The sequence below is a fragment of the Cherax quadricarinatus genome, chromosome 81 (genome assembly GCF_038502225.1).
Source record: "Cherax quadricarinatus isolate ZL_2023a chromosome 81, ASM3850222v1, whole genome shotgun sequence".
Lineage (NCBI taxonomy): Eukaryota > Metazoa > Arthropoda > Malacostraca > Decapoda > Parastacidae > Cherax > Cherax quadricarinatus.
This window is the reverse complement of record NC_091372.1, coordinates 4,203,392-4,219,801: the sequence shown is the minus strand read 5'-3', so window position 1 is coordinate 4,219,801 and position 16,410 is coordinate 4,203,392. Positions and strand designations below refer to the sequence as shown.

At 38.8% G+C, this 16,410-nt stretch overlaps 1 protein-coding gene across 15 annotated transcripts in view; it reads left to right on the top strand.

The window, feature by feature from the left end:
- The window catches only part of LOC128699776 (probable phosphorylase b kinase regulatory subunit alpha), a 353,571-nt gene that overhangs the window by 48,774 nt on the left and 288,387 nt on the right, over positions 1-16,410 (top strand). For all 15 annotated transcript variants that reach the window (XM_070102279.1, XM_070102274.1, XM_070102271.1 and 12 more), the window contains 3 exons: positions 1,321-1,494; positions 6,796-7,009; positions 13,347-13,456. In XM_070102279.1, coding sequence (XP_069958380.1) covers positions 1,321-1,494; positions 6,796-7,009; positions 13,347-13,456 — 498 coding nt within the window. The remainder of the gene's footprint in view (positions 1-1,320; positions 1,495-6,795; positions 7,010-13,346; positions 13,457-16,410) is intronic.

The following is a 16,410-nucleotide window of genomic DNA, read 5'->3' as shown; positions in this document are numbered from 1 at the left end:
AGTGTGGTGAAAGTGTTGAGTGATGAAAGTATTTTTTTTTGGGGGGGGTTTTCTTTCTTTTTTGGGTCACCCTGCCTCGGTGGGAGACGGCCGACTTGTTGAAAAAAAAAAAAGTGTGTAATATCTGTAGTATACCTGGTGAGGGTTTCGGGGATTGACACCTCTGTGGCCTGGTCCATGACCAGGCCTTATGGTGGGTCAGGGCCTGATCAACCAGGCTGTTAATACTGGCCACACGCAACCCGATGTATGAACCACAGCCCAGCTGGTCAGGGTAAGGACCATTTTTCTGGGTAGGGTACCACCCTTCCTACAGGGTACCACCCTCTGCTTTGGGGCATTCCTCATGTCACTTAGTGGATTGTTGAACGTTGGTTAATACTGGTCTTAATACCAAATATACCTTTCATGAAGGTGCCTTGAAGAAAGTGAATGGCTCTTGATCCAAGGAATTGCAGCTGATCTTCCCTTGGATCAAATCTGATTATTGTATCTCCCATTCCCTTTAGGGAAGAGTTACAGATAAAGTGATTGTAAAAAAAAAGCTGGTTAAATTTGACACATGATTTCTAAGTGTCATGTTTGTAACTGCAGACCTGTGTTAACTTGTGCTTTTTTTGTAGAAATGAAGGATCATACAGTGAGTGACAAACACTGACATTGTAGCTTTGGGTGTTGGTTACCCATTGTTCATTATTTTTTGTAGGAGAAATGTGCCAGGAACTTTATAAGGTTTTCTTCTTTTTCGGGTCACCCTGCCTCGGTGGAGAGACGACCGGTATGTTAAAAAAGAATATATACCAGGTTAGGAAAAACATGTTTACAGGAAGAATTGTTGAACTTTTCTTAGATTATTTATTTATCCCTTTCAAAAGGGGTTTCCTGTTTCTGGTGAAGGGTTCCACATTCAAGGAATTGGAGCTATCCTTCTCATGAGCCAACCCTCATTATATTCCATTTCTTGGACACTGTATAACCCCTGTTGGTTTAAAACTTACCTGTGAATTTTTTTTTTTTTTTTTTTTTTTTACACTGGCCGATTCCCACCAAGGCAGGGTGGCCCGAAAAAGAAAAACTTTCACCATCATTCACTCCATCACTGTCTTGCCAGAAGGGTGCTTTACACTACAGTTTTTAAACTGCAACATTAACACCCCTCCTGTGAATATTTTCACTTAATTATTGAGGGTTGACTTATTCAGGTTTAGCACCTTAATGGATTACTGGTATATTATTATGTTTATTACTTTCTCAGTAGGTGTAAGAAATAGAACAGTGATGTAGAGGAAATAGTATTTTAATAATGAAAATGTTTTCCAGTTATTAGTGACCACAGAGGACGGACTGAGGCTTGTACCAGAGATCTACTCGGTACCAGCAGAGAAGGTTGAGGCAGAATACCTGGAGCCAGGTTCCCAAGATCGTGTAGCTGTGGGAAAACTACCATTCATGTGGGCACAGTCTCTCTACATCGTGGGCAGACTCCTCCAGGATGTAAGACCATTATCCATTGTTGTTTTCATTAAATTTAATATCTTATCACCTTTTAGTAGCTACAGGAGCTACAACCCTTCAAGGGAGATGTCTTGATGCTGGTGAAGGACTCTTAATCCCCAGAATTGGAGCTACCTTTCTCTTCTTTGGATCAACCCCAGTATCCTCAAATTCCCCATACACTGCATGACCCTTACAGATATAGTGCTACCTTTCTCTTCTTTGGATCAACCCCAGTATCCTCAAATTCCCCATACACTGCATGACCCTTACAGATATAGTGCTTATCCAGTATAGAACAAAAATATGCTCACAAGTAGGGATGAATGATATCAGATTTTTTACTGATATTGATACCCAATTTTAGGCCAATGCCAGTACTATAAAAATTAGCTGATACTGATATTCAACTTTAGGCCTATGCAGATACCAGTACCATCAACATTCACCAATTCTGATATCAATACTTTGGTACATCTTTACTTATAAGTCCATAGTAATGCCCTTCCCTCTGCTGGTGAATTCTGGCTTTTACTAACCAACCACCTTCTTTTAACATTCTATGCATTTTTGTTATTCCTTTACTTCATGTATTTCTGGTTAGCCAGATTTGAGTCCTGAAGGTGGGAAGTAGAGGGTCTGCACTCTGAAGGAGGGGTGGGGATATTTCCAGTTTTGAACTGTAGTATTAGGGTGTCTCTGGCAAGACAGTGATGGAGTGAGTGATGGTGAAAGTGTTTCTTCTGTTTGGTTCACCCTACCTCGATGGGAGACGACTGATGTGTTAAAAAATCCATTTTACAATGGAAAGTTAGATGTTACACAAGATGTGTTGGGGAGAAACTGGTGTATGCATTTATCTAAGTAATTAAACTTTCCCAGAATGAAATGCACAGTAAAAATGTTATGTTCCTGTGAAGAACAGTGTTGATGCATAGAGAAGTCATTTAGCGCAGAGAGATGGCATGTGGCAGCATCCATGAGGATAAATTTTTTTTTAAGCAACATTGTTAATGCAATATTTTTGAATTGGCCTAAAATAAAGTTAAGGCCAGTGAAGAAGATATCCATAGTTACCTATGCTTTAGTGATGAGGCATCACAGTACAAGAAGAAAGGGTTTGTAAAAGCCATTCATAACTTCTGGCATTTTTGAGTGCTTCACTAACATGGGATGAAATATCAATTTCCCTGTTGCACTGACTTCTGGAAGAAATGTAAGATAGTCTGTGTATGCCTTGAATCACACCACCTATTGTAATGTTAGGTGTCTGTGTTCAAGGCTGTTTTGTTTATGAAAGTGGTGTCCCAGTAGTGCTTATCCTTGACTTCCTGTGAGGAATGGCATTCTCATCTCTGAGTGAGCACATTGAGTGAAGTTGCCGTGAGATAACTGGAAGTAGGGGGCCTTTCCAATACCAAAGGGAGGAGAGTAGAGGGGTAGGTTACTATCCTGGTGCTAGGGCAGTGCTCTGCTGACTGAAGTATTCCACAGTTGGAGTGGATATGTAAGCTGTGTGGAACCAAAGATTCTGTTTAGTGTAAGTAAATATTCATTAGATTTAGGTAACTGTGTTTTCTCAGTTTTAAATAATTCAAATAACTCATTATATTGTATCTTCCCAGATATCCTAGTGTCAGATCCCTTTCTCAGTGACCAAATCTTAAATTGTTTAATTTAGCATTCTAATTCATTTGTTTGAATAAATATGCAATATTGTCTTTAATTTTTTTTGTTTTTTTCGACAAGTCGGCCGTCTCCCACCGAGGCAGGGTGACCCAAAAAGAAAGAAAATCCCCAAAAAGAAAATACTTTCATCATCATTCAACACTTTCACCTCAATCACACATAATCACTGTTTTTGCAGAGGTGCCCAGGATACAACAGCTTGGAAGCATATACGCATAAAGATACACAACATATCCCTCCAAACTGCCAATATCCCAAAACCCCTCCTTTAGAGTGCAGGCATTGTACTTCCCATTTCCAGGATTCGAGTCTGGCTATATAAAAATAACCGGTTTCCCCGAATCCCTTCACTAAATATTACCCTGCTCACACTCCTACCGCTCGTCAGGTCCCAAATACACCTACTGTCCGACTTACGACCTGCTCGACTTAAGACCACTTGACTTACGACCGTGTTTTTTATGCCAAATTTCTGGGAAATAAACAACTATTTGTGTTGTACACAGTGTTTATCCTAAACCTTACAGTATAAAATACAGTACTAACAACATAAAAAGTAAAGTAAAACATGAAATACCAAAATAAAACAATAAAATAAAGTCATTACAAAAATGTTTTGTTGATATTCAGTAGTAAAGTTCGACTTACGACCATTTCAACTTACAACCGGTTTCTCGGAACCGAACTCGGTCGTAAGTCAGATGGTAGGTGTACCATTCGTCTCCATTCACTCTATCGAACACGCTCACGCACGCTGGCTGGAAGTCCAAGCCCCTCGCCCACAAAACCTCCTTTATCCCTACCTTCCAACCTTTTCGAGGACGACCCCTACCCCGCCTTCTTTCCCCTACAGATTTATACGCTCTCCATATCATTCTACTTTGATCCATTCTCTCTAAATGACCAAACCACCTCAACAACCCCTCTTCAGCCCTCTGACTAATACTTTTATTAACTCCACACCACCTAATTTCCACACTCCGAATTTTCTGCATATTTACACCACACATAGCCCTTAGATGGGACATCTCCACTGCCTCCAACCTCCTCTTCGCTGCAGCATTTACAACCCAAGATTCACACCCATATAAGAGTGTTGGTACTACTATACTTTCATACATTCTCTTCTTTGCCTCCATAGATAATGTTTTTTGTCTCCACATATACCTCAATGCACCACTCACCTTTTTTTCCCTCATCAATTCTATGATTAACCTCATCCTTCATAAATCCATCCGCTGACACGTCAACTCCCAAATATCTGAAAAGATTCACTTCTTCCATACTCCTCCCCAATTTGATATCCAGTCTTTCTTTATCTAAATCATTTGATACCCTCATCACCTTACTCTTTTCTATGTTCACTTTCAACTTTCTACCTTTACACACACTCCTAAACTCGTCCACTAACCTTAGCAGTTTTTCTTTAGAATCTCCCATAAGCACAGTATCGTCAACAAAAAGTAACTGTGTCAATTCCCATTTTGTATTTGATTCCCCATAATTTAATCTCACCCCTCTCCCGAACACCCTAGCATTTACTTCTTTTACAACCCCATCTATAAATATATTACACAACCATGGTGACATTACACATCCCTGTCTAAGATCTACTTTTACTGGGAAGTAATCTCCATCTCTTCTACACACCATAACCTGAGCCTGACTATCCTCATAAAAACTCTTTACAGTATTTAGTAACTTACCACCTATTCCATATACTTGCAACATCTGCCACATTGCTTCCCTATCCACTCTATCATATACCTTTTCTAAATCCATAAATGCAATAAGAACTTCCCTACCTTTAATCTAAATACTGTTCACATATATGCTTCAATGTAAACACTTGATCTACACATCCCCTACCCACTCTAAAACCTCCTTGCTCATCTGCACTCCTACATTCTGTCTTACCTCTAATTCTTTCAATAATAGCCCTACCGTACACTTTTCCTGGTATACTCGGTAAACTTATTCCTCTACAATTTTTACAATCTCTTTTGTCCCCCTTCCCTTTATATAAAGGGACTGTACATGCTTCCCCACCTTTATTCTGTAATAATGATATTAAGAGTAAGTGCTGCATATAGTATTTGGACTTTCGTTATATTGAGAGGCTTGAAGATTTTAATCTTCATAATATCGAGGTATATGTGACATAGTAAATCTAACGAGTGTGGTTATTTAAGTGTTAAACAATGAGACATGATAGTATGGTACCATCTTACCTCAATCTTCCCTATGTATTGCTACATCCTTCCTTCCTTTCCTATATTGAGGATAAGGATCTCCTCCTTACCCATGATATGAGGTTCTATGACAAGGTAACAGAAGTAAGACAGGAGATAGAGGGATGGGCAGATTGCATTTTTTTGAACTGTAAGAAAGCTCTCAACACAGTACTGCATAAGAGATTGGTGTAAAAGCTAGAGGAGCAAGCAGTAATAACAGGAAAAGCACTGCAGTGTATCAGGAAATACCTGACAGGAGGGAAACAATGAGTGATGGTATGTAATGAGGTGTCAAAGTGGGGTTGTGTGTTGAGTGGGGTTCCACAAGGATCAGTCTTAGTGTTGGTGCTGTTTCTTGTATATGTGAATGACATGACAGAAAGGATAGTCAGAGTTGTCCCTGTTCTCTTTTTCTTCCTATTTTTTTTATTTTATTAACACATAGGCTGTTTCCCACCAAGGCAGGGTAGCCCGAAAAAGAAAAACTTTCATCATTCACTCCATCACTGTCTTTCTAGAGGCATGCTTACACTACAGTTATAAAACTGCAACATTAACACCCCTCCTTCAGAGTGCCGGCACTGTACTTCCCATCTCCGGGACTCGAGTCCGGCCTGCCAATTTCCCTGAATCTCTTCATGAATGTTACCTTGCTTACACTCCATCAGCATGTCAAGTCCTAAAAGCCACTTGTCTCCATTTGCTCCTAACACGCTCACTCACGCTTGCTGGAAATCCAAGCCCCTCGCACACTAAACCTCCTCTACCCCCTCCCTCCCAACCTTTCCTAGGCTGAACCCTACCCCGCATGCCCTCCACTACAGATTTATACACTCTCGAAGTCATTCTATTTCGTTCCACCCTCTCTACATATCCAAACCATCTCAATAACCCCTCCTTAGCCCTCTGGATAATAGTTTTGGTAATCCCGCACCTCCTCCTAATCTCCAAACTACGGATTCTCTGCATTACATTCTTCCTCTTATTTTTATTTTTCTTATTCTCTTTATTTTTATTATTATATTTTAACAATGGCCATATCACCCTGAGGCAGGGTAACCTAAATATAAAAACCAAAGCCTTTCTTTTTAAATTTAGTAATTTATACAGAAGTGGTGGTTACTAGCCTCTTGCTCCAGGCATTTTAGTCTCCCCTTATGACATGCATGGTATTATTATTATTATTAAGTAAGAGATACTTTACTTTTTATACTGCATGTAGTTTCAAGAGTAGAACCCTGTCTTGGTGTACTCTTTTTTTTATAATTAATTTGTGGTAATTGTATGTATATACATATTATGTGTTTGTTTGAAGAATGTGCAGTATATTAAGTGACTGTTTTTAAATTTATGTAATGTATAATTTAAATCGTTGCAGAAATTCTTGGCGTGTGGTGAGTTGGATCCTCTTAATCGTCGTCTAGGCTCCGAGAAGAAGCCAGATGTGGTTGTACAGGTGGTGGTGTTAGCAGAAGATGCCAGTATTCAGGCCAAGCTCCTTGCTCTTGACATCCAAGTACAGACTATTTCTGAAGTGTCACCCATTGAAGTTCAGCCAGCCAGGGTGTTGTCAAAGCTCTATGCTCATCTGGGTACGTGCAAAACCGAGATAGGTATCAACTGGCATTGTTCTGCAAAAATTAAAAGTTTTTGAGAAAGATAAAGAATACAAGGAAATGAAGAGAACAGCTGGATCTGTATGTTAAGAGTAAAAACAATAAAGTGTTATGGTAGAAAAGTGTCAATCTGATGCATTTTTTCTTAATTTCAATAAGAAATACAGGAGGGCCCCGCTTTACGGCGTTCCGCTTTACGGCGTTCCGCTAATACGGACATTTCAAATTATGACCAAAACTCACTATACGGCTCCCCCCACCTGACTTTCTAATACGGTCACCGTGCCCCACCCTGTTTGTTTACATTCTCCATGAGCTCAGTAAGCACTAAGTCTCTCCATTTTGTCTGGAAACTCCAAAATTTCAAATGTTTTTAAAAGTTATTTCATATTTTATATTTTTTTTTTTTTATTATCACACCGGCCGATTCCCACCAAGGCAGGGTGGCCCGAAAAAGAAAAACTTTCACAATCATTCACTCCATCACTGTCTTGCCAGAAGGGTGCTTTACACTACAGTTTTTAAACTGCAACATTAACACCCCTCCTTCAGAGTGCAGGCACTGTACTTCCCATCTCCAGGACTCAAGTCCGGCCTGCCGGTTTCCCTGAATCCCTTCATAAATGTTACTTTGCTCACACTCCAACAGCACGTCAAGTATTAAAAACCATTTGTCTCCATTCACTCCTATCAAACACGCTCAAGCATGCCTGCTGGAAGTCCAAGCCCCTCGCACACAAAACCTCCTTTACCCCCTCCCTCCAACCCTTCCTAGGCCGACCCCTACCCCGCCTTCCTTCCACTACAGACTGATACACTCTTGAAGTCATTCTGTTTCGCTCCATTCTCTCTACATGTCCGAACCACCTCAACAACCCTTCCTCAGCCCTCTGGACAACAGTTTTGGTAATCCCGCACCTCCTCCTAACTTCCAAACTACGAATTCTCTGCATTATATTCACACCACACATTGCCCTCAGACATGACATCTCCACTGCCTCCAGCCTTCTCCTCGCTGCAACATTCATCACCCACGCTTCACACCCATATAAGAGCGTTGGTAAAACTATACTCTCATACATTCCCCTCTTTGCCTCCAAGGACAAAGTTCTTTGTCTCCACAGACTCCTAAGTGCACCACTCACTCTTTTTCCCTCATCAATTCTATGATTCACCTCATCTTTCATAGACCCATCCGCTGACACGTCCACTCCCAAATATCTGAATACGTTCACCTCCTCCATACTCTCTCCCTCCAATCTGATATTCAATCTTTCATCACCTAATCTTTTTGTTATCCTCATAACCTTACTCTTTCCTGTATTCACCTTTAATTTTCTTCTTTTGCACACCCTACCAAATTCATCCACCAATCTCTGCAACTTCTCTTCAGAATCTCCCAAGAGCACAGTGTCATCAGCAAAGAGCAGCTGTGACAACTCCCACTTTGTGTGTGATTCTTTATCTTTTAACTCCACGCCTCTTGCCAAGACCCTCGCATTTACTTCTCTTACAACCCCATCTATAAATATATTAAACAACCACGGTGACATCACACATCCTTGTCTAAGGCCTACTTTTACTGGGAAAAAATTTCCCTCTTTCCTACATACTCTAACTTGAGCCTCACTATCCTCGTAAAAACTCTTCACTGCTTTCAGTAACCTACCTCCTACACCATACACTTGCAACATCTGCCACATTGCCCCCCTATCCACCCTGTCATACGCCTTTTCCAAATCCATAAATGCCACAAAGACCTCTTTAGCCTTATCTAAATACTGTTCACTTATATGTTTAAGGGCAATGTGTGGTGTAAATATTATGCAGAAAATTCGGAGTGTGGAAATTAGGAGAAGGTGTGGAGTTAATAAAAGTATTAGTCAGAGGGCAGAAGAGGGGTTGTTGAGGTGGTTTGGTCATTTAGAGAGAATGGATCACAGTAGAATGACATGGAAAGCATATAAATCTATAGGGGAAGGAAGGCGGGGTAGGGGTCGTCCTCGAAAGGGTTGGAGAGAGGGGGTAAAGGAGGTTTTGTGGGTAAGGGGCTTGGACTTCCAGCAAGCGTGCGTGAGCGTGTTAGATAGGAGTGAATGGAGACGAATGGTACTTGGGACCTGACGATCTGTTGGAGTGTGAGCAGGGTAATATTTAGTGAAGGGATTCAGGGAAACCGGTTATTTTCATATAGTCGGACTTGAGTCCTGGAAATGGGAAGTACAATGCCTGCACTTTAAAGGAGGGGTTTGGGATATTGGCAGTTTGGAGGGATATGTTGTGTATCTTTATATGTTTATGCTTCTAGACTGTTGTATTCTGAGCACCTCTGCAAAAACAGTGATAATGTGCGAGTGTGGTGAAAGTGTTGAATGATGATGAAAGTATTTTCTTTTTGGGGATTTTCTTTCTTTTTTGGGTCACCCTGCCTCGGTGGGAGACGGCCGACTTGTTGAAAAAAAAAAAAAAAAGATAAAAAAAAAAAATAAAAAAAAATTATATGTTTCACTGTAAACACCTGGTCCACACACCCCCTACCTTTCCTAAAGCCTCCTTGTTCATCTGCTATCCTATTCTCCGTCTTACTCTTAATTCTTTCAATTATAACTCTACCATACACTTTACCAGGTACACTCAACAGACTTATCCCCCTATAATTTTTGCACTCTCTTTTATCCCCTTTGCCTTTATACAAAGGAACTATGCATGCTCTCTGCCAATCCCTAGGTACCTTACCCTCTTCCATACATTTATTAAACAATTGCACCAACCACTCCAAAACTATATCCCCACCTGCTTTTAACATTTCTATCTTTATCCCATCAATCCCGGCTGCCTTACCCCCTTTCATTTTACCTACTGCCTCACGAACTTCCCCCACACTCACAACTGGCTCTTCCTCACTCCTACAAGATGTTATTCCTCCTTGCCCTATACACGAAATCACAGCTTCCCTATCTTCATCAACATTTAACAATTCCTCAAAATATTCCTTCCATCTTCCCAATACCTCTAACTCTCCATTTAATAACTCTCCTCTCCTATTTTTAACTGACAAATCCATTTGTTCTCTAGGCTTTCTTAACTTGTTAATCTCACTCCAAAACTTTTTCTTATTTTCAACAAAATTTGTTGATAACATCTCACCCACTCTCTCATTTGCTCTCTTTTTACATTGCTTCACCACTCTCTTTACCTCTCTCTTTTTCTCCATATACTCTTCCCTCCTTGCATCACTTCTACTTTGTAAAAACTTCTCATATGCTAACTTTTTCTCCCTTACTACTCTCTTTACATCATCATTCCACCAATCGCTCCTCTTCCCTCCTGCACCCACTTTCCTGTAACCACAAACTTCTGCTGAACACTCTAACACTACATTTTTAAACCTACCCCATACCTCTTCGACCCCATTGCCTATGCTCTCATTAGCCCATCTATCCTCCAATAGCTGTTTATATCTTACCCTAACTGCCTCCTCTTTTAGTTTATAAACCTTCACCTCTCTCTTCCCTGATGCTTCTATTCTCCTTGTATCCCATCTACCTTTTACTCTCAGTGTAGCTACAACTAGAAAGTGATCTGATATATCTGTGGCCCCTCTATAAACATGTACATCCTGAAGTCTACTCAACAGTCTTTTATCTACCAATACATAATCCAACAAACTACTGTCATTTCGCCCTACATCATATCGTGTATACTTATTTATCCTCTTTTTCTTAAAATATGTATTACCTATAACTAAACCCCTTTCTATACAAAGTTCAATCAAAGGGCTCCCATTATCATTTACACCTGGCACCCCAAACTTACCTACCACACCCTCTCTAAAAGTTTCTCCTACTTTAGCATTCAAGTCCCCTACCACAATTACTCTCTCACTTGGTTCAAAGGCTCCTATACATTCACTTAACATCTCCCAAAATCTCTCTCTCTCCTCTGCATTCCTCTCTTCTCCAGGTGCATACACGCTTATTATGACCCACTTCTCGCATCCAACCTTTACTTTAATCCACATAATTCTTGAATTTACACATTCATATTCTCTTTTCTCCTTCCATAACTGATCATTTAACATTACTGCTACCCCTTCCTTTGCTCTAACTCTCTCAGATACTCCAGATTTAATCCCATTTATTTCCCCCCACTGAAACTCTCCTACCCCCTTCAGCTTTGTTTCGCTTAGGGCCAGGACATCCAACTTCTTTTCATTCATAACATCAGCAATCATCTGTTTCTTGTCATCCGCACTACATCCACGCACATTTAAGCAACCCAGTTTTATAAAGTTTTTCTTCTTCTCTTTTTTAGTAATTGTATACAGGAGAAGGGGTTACTAGCCCATTGCTCCCGGCATTTTAGTCGCCTCATACGACACGCATGGCTTACGGAGGAAAGATTCTTTTCCACTTCCCCATGGACAATAGAAGAAATAAAAAAGAACAAGAGCTATTTAGAAAAAGGAGAAAAACCTAGATGTATGTATATATATATATGCATGTGCGTGTCTGTGAAGTGTGACCAAAGTGTTAGTAGGAGTAGCAAGATATCCCTGTTATCTTAGCGTGTTTATGAGACAGAAAAAGAAACCAGCAATCCTACCATCATGCAAAACAATTACAGGTTTTTGTTTCACAGTCATCTGGCAGGACGGTAGTACTTCCCTGGGTGGTTGCTGTCTACCAACCTACTACTCTGATAATTATACTTATGTATACCTGTACCTAAATAAACTTACATACATCGAGTCATTTAAATGTCGTATATTACGTTAATATACACATTTTCATTAATCCATCCATGATATTTTTTTCAAAATTATATAATAAACACGATGCATAACATATAAATAAGATAAATACACCCCACAGTAGAATAAATAAACAAATGTTAGATGTCGTAGCAGACGACTTGCACAAGTGGTGATAATAACAATACCGAGTCTCATTAAATGTCGTATATTACGGTAATATACACATTTTCATTAATCCATCCATGATATTTTTTTCAAAATTATATAATAAACACGATACATAACATAAAAAGATGATAAATACACCCCACAATAGAATAAATAAACATAAATATAAGATGTGGGAGCCACATAACTTGTACAAGTGACGCCAAGAATAACATTTTCTCTAATCTAACATAAGAGTAAATGTGTTACTGGGGGTAACTGTAGAAAATTATTCCTTTCGTATGTATGTAAGTAAGTTTATTCAGGTATACACAAATACAGTTACATAGATTATCATACATAACAACATACGTGTAGAGAACCTAGGATAACCCAAAAAAGTCAGTGTGACTTATTTCCATTGCCTTCACTCAGAGCTTCATTTCTTCTCAAAATGATGTTACATGAGAATGGGAGTGTTCTTCTTTATTAATTCTACCGTATCAATGTAGAGACAACCTGTACACAATGTAACTTGTACACAAACCAGACGTGTACATTTCGTTTGTTTACAAAACTTACCTTCCCCTGGTTTGTTTACATAACTGCGCCTGCCCCCTCTCATGTACTCATTCTTTCTCTCTCTCATTTATTCGTTTTATCTCATTTACTTACTCCTGACCCTACATTAAGACTACAAATATTTTAAGGTAAGTAATGAGTGAACTGTATATACATTTTATCGCTCTGGGATGCTTAAATATCATAGAATAGTATGTGTGGGTGGGGTGGCCTGGTGAGGCTATTACAATACATACCACACTTGATTTCTTACAATAAATACTACTTGTCTCACCCTAGATTAAGACTATAAATATTTTAAGGTAAGTAATGAGTGCACTATGTGTGTATTGTACCTTTTTATTGTTTTTTGATGCCTGGTTCTATTGCTAACTTAATATATGTTAGTGTAAACTTGTTATCTAGTGTTTGTATGCATTTATAAGTGGAAAAAAAGGGTGTTCCACTTTACGGCGATTTCCGCTTTACGGCGGTAGCCTGGAACCTAACCCGCCGTATAAGTGGGCCCCTACTGTATACACTTATTTTCTCTTAACTATTTTCTGAACATTCTCTGAGTTTTTCTCATATACTAGATAGACTATTCAGCTCTGACACTTCGTTCTTTATTTATGAATTGTAATTTACTGCCTTGTTCTATAGACTAGACAGGTTCACCAGAAAATGTGAAAAGGACACTGTGTTCGGTAGTAACAAAACAGACAAGGTAAAACTTACGATTTGCTGTATTCTGCCTGTTATTTTTCCACTTGTAACATATCAGGCATATCCATTTGTGTGTGTGTCTTTTCAACTTAGGTTTTTGAATGCTTGCTTTCATGATGGCAGGACGCAACCAGAAGCTTGGACTCTCAGGACGTCAGAGCCGTGATGTTGGTATCCTCTCCACCAGTAAACTTTATTCTCTTCAAGATAGAATCTTTGCATTCACACCACAAGTAAGTCTGGACTCATTGTTTTTGTGTCACAGTCTGAGAGATACATATCTCTAAAAGTGGTTTTTACTGAAGATGTAATAGGTGAGGATTTGTTTTCATATTAATATTACAGTATTTTATGTAAATTTGTAATATGTTAAGCAAATTATCTTATTTACCTAAATGTTTAAAGGACTTTTATCTTTCATTTTTTTCAGTTGGCTCTTGCAGTTAAAATTTAGCTAATTGAAGTGTAAACATATTTTTCTTTAACAAATAAATAGTTTTGAATGAGATTTTCTCTTGCACACGATGGATCATTCATCTCTGAATGGATGTGCTGCTTTTACAAAATGTAATTTATTGTGATAGTCCTCATGTTAACTTCACCACATGATGTTATGCTACCCTTTCTAAGTTCATTATTAGTAACATATGTTTTCTAGATTCAGCTTGTGATTTATTAGCTTCTGCTAAATATTTTTCTGCTATGCAGTTTTAAAACTTGAAATTTAATGTGACATTAGTGTTGAAAAACACGAATCATGGATATATTTTCTTTGCTTTGTGTTAGTACGATATACAGTACAGGTCGGCCATCATTAATCCGGCATCATTAATCCGGTAGTGTGCAGGATTAGTGAGTTTGCCAGATTACAGAGTGGTTTGGTTAGAATACACTTAATTAACCTCTCAATAGAAACACTTTCTGCTACATCTTCCTCAGTTTCATCACTGCTTTCTCCTCCCCTGGCTTGCTGCTGTGGATTTACAACCATCTGCACAATTTCTGAGTCAGTCTAATGATTAAATTTGAGTCAGTATAATGATGAAAGTTGAAATTATGCTAGCTGAAATTGGTGCCGGATTACTGATGGAACTGGATAACTGGTTGCCAGATTAGTGGTGGCCGATCTGTACTGTAATGCATTGTATTACTATACATTAGTACAAAATCCACTAATGTGGTATCATCTCGGGTGCCTATTGGTTACTTAAACTCAGGAAATGACACACATCAGAATAACTCTGCCTTTTTTTTTTTTTTTTTTTTTTTTTTTTTTTTTTTTTTATTTGTAACTTATACAAGTAATAATAACTTTAATAGTATTAATTATTACAAATTTTCAGATATATATATGAAGTCCCTCTTAGTGACTGTCACTAGAATTTAAGCAATACTGCTATATCACTTATCTATCATTTATTAATATGACATTATTTGAATACTGGCATAATTTATTATTAATCTCTCAAGAAAAGCATGGAATTTTACATTGTTCTCAAACATGGATCTATAACCATTTATGGTGGGGTTATAGCTTTACCTCTCTAATAATACACAAACCTCTTTTTCACAGATCTTCATTTTCTTCAAATAAAAGTTTATACATGTAGGTGTTGGCAAAAATAACATTCTGCAAAATTCACAAATAACCCCCTACATAGGAGAAAGAAATTTATGACGACAATTTTGGTCTGACTTGCACCCTTATCTAATTAATGATTTGAGTCGAACCAAAACATCAGAAGTTTCTTTTTCCTGTGTGTGTGGGTTATTGTGTATTCTGTAAAAATAAGTCAGATTTTTTCGTAGGATAGTAGTGGTACCTTGATTTACGAGTGCCCCAACTTACGAGTTTTTCGAGTTACGAGCCGTGGCTTGGTCGATTTTTTGCTTTGAATTGCGAGCCAAAATCTGAGTTATGAGCGAGCTTCAGATACGCCACCACTCGCAGGAGATACCAAGGAAATATAAAAAACCTCACTAATAACCAATGTGTAATGTTCTTTTAATTTTGATACCACTGGCAGTGTCATCCTGCCAGAATGTTTTACAACGTATGCCCTAAGTAAAGAGAAACAATTCTGGAACGTGTAATACATGTTCGGCAGGTCGGCTGGCTGGGTGGCCAGCTGGCTGGCTGGCCGGCTGGCTGATTTGCTTTGGCTGTCTCTATCTCCTTCTGTCTGTCTGTATCTATCTCTGTCTATCTGTGTCTGTCTATCTCTGTCTATTTCTGTCTATCTCAATCTCTCTATCTCTGTCTCACAGGTACACATAAATACACTTATACATTGTGTGAATTACCTAGGATAACCAAAAATATTTAGACAAAGTGCTATACTGTGCTTGTAGATATAAGGCATCATGTGTAATACCTGTTGGTTCATGATTGGCTCTCTCTGAGACAGAGATAGGTAGAGGGACAGGAAGACAGAAACACAGGCAGACAGAAAGACAGATAAGCATAGAGCTGCGTAGACAAATAGATAGAAACAGACAGACATGTTTGTGTAACAATGAAAAATAAAGCCAAGACAGTGCACGATCATCAAATGTCACCACTGCTGCACTGTTAGCAGTGGAGTGACCCTCATCTTACTCCTTCAAGGAGTTTCATATACAGTGGACCCCCGATTAACGATATTTTTTCATTCCAGAAGTATGTTCAGGTGCAAGTACTGACCGAATTTGTTCCCATAAGGAATATTGTGAAGTAGATTAGTCCATTTCAGACCCCCACACATACACGTACAAACGCACTTATATAAATACACTTGCATAATTGGTCGCATTGGGAGGTGATCGTTAGGCGGGGGTCCACTGTATACTCCAGCATTTCTAAAACATTGCTGGGACCTGACAAAAAAGGCAAAAATAATTTCTTGTTGATAAATACAATTTTTTTATTTAAAACCCCATAACAAAAACATTGGGTGCTTTTTCGGTGGCTGGAATGGATTAATGGCATTTCAGTTAATTTTAACGAGGAAAATTGATTTGATATACGAGCAAATGGAGTTACGAGCTGAGTCACGGAACGAATTAAACTCGTAAGTCAAGGTACCACTGTATCTTTATACAGTGCAGAGGGTAAGCACTTTATTTTGAAGCAGTGAAATAATATATCTCAAATTTGAAAAAACAACCGGCCAGGAATACTGATGCTTTTGTTAATTTGCCCCTTACA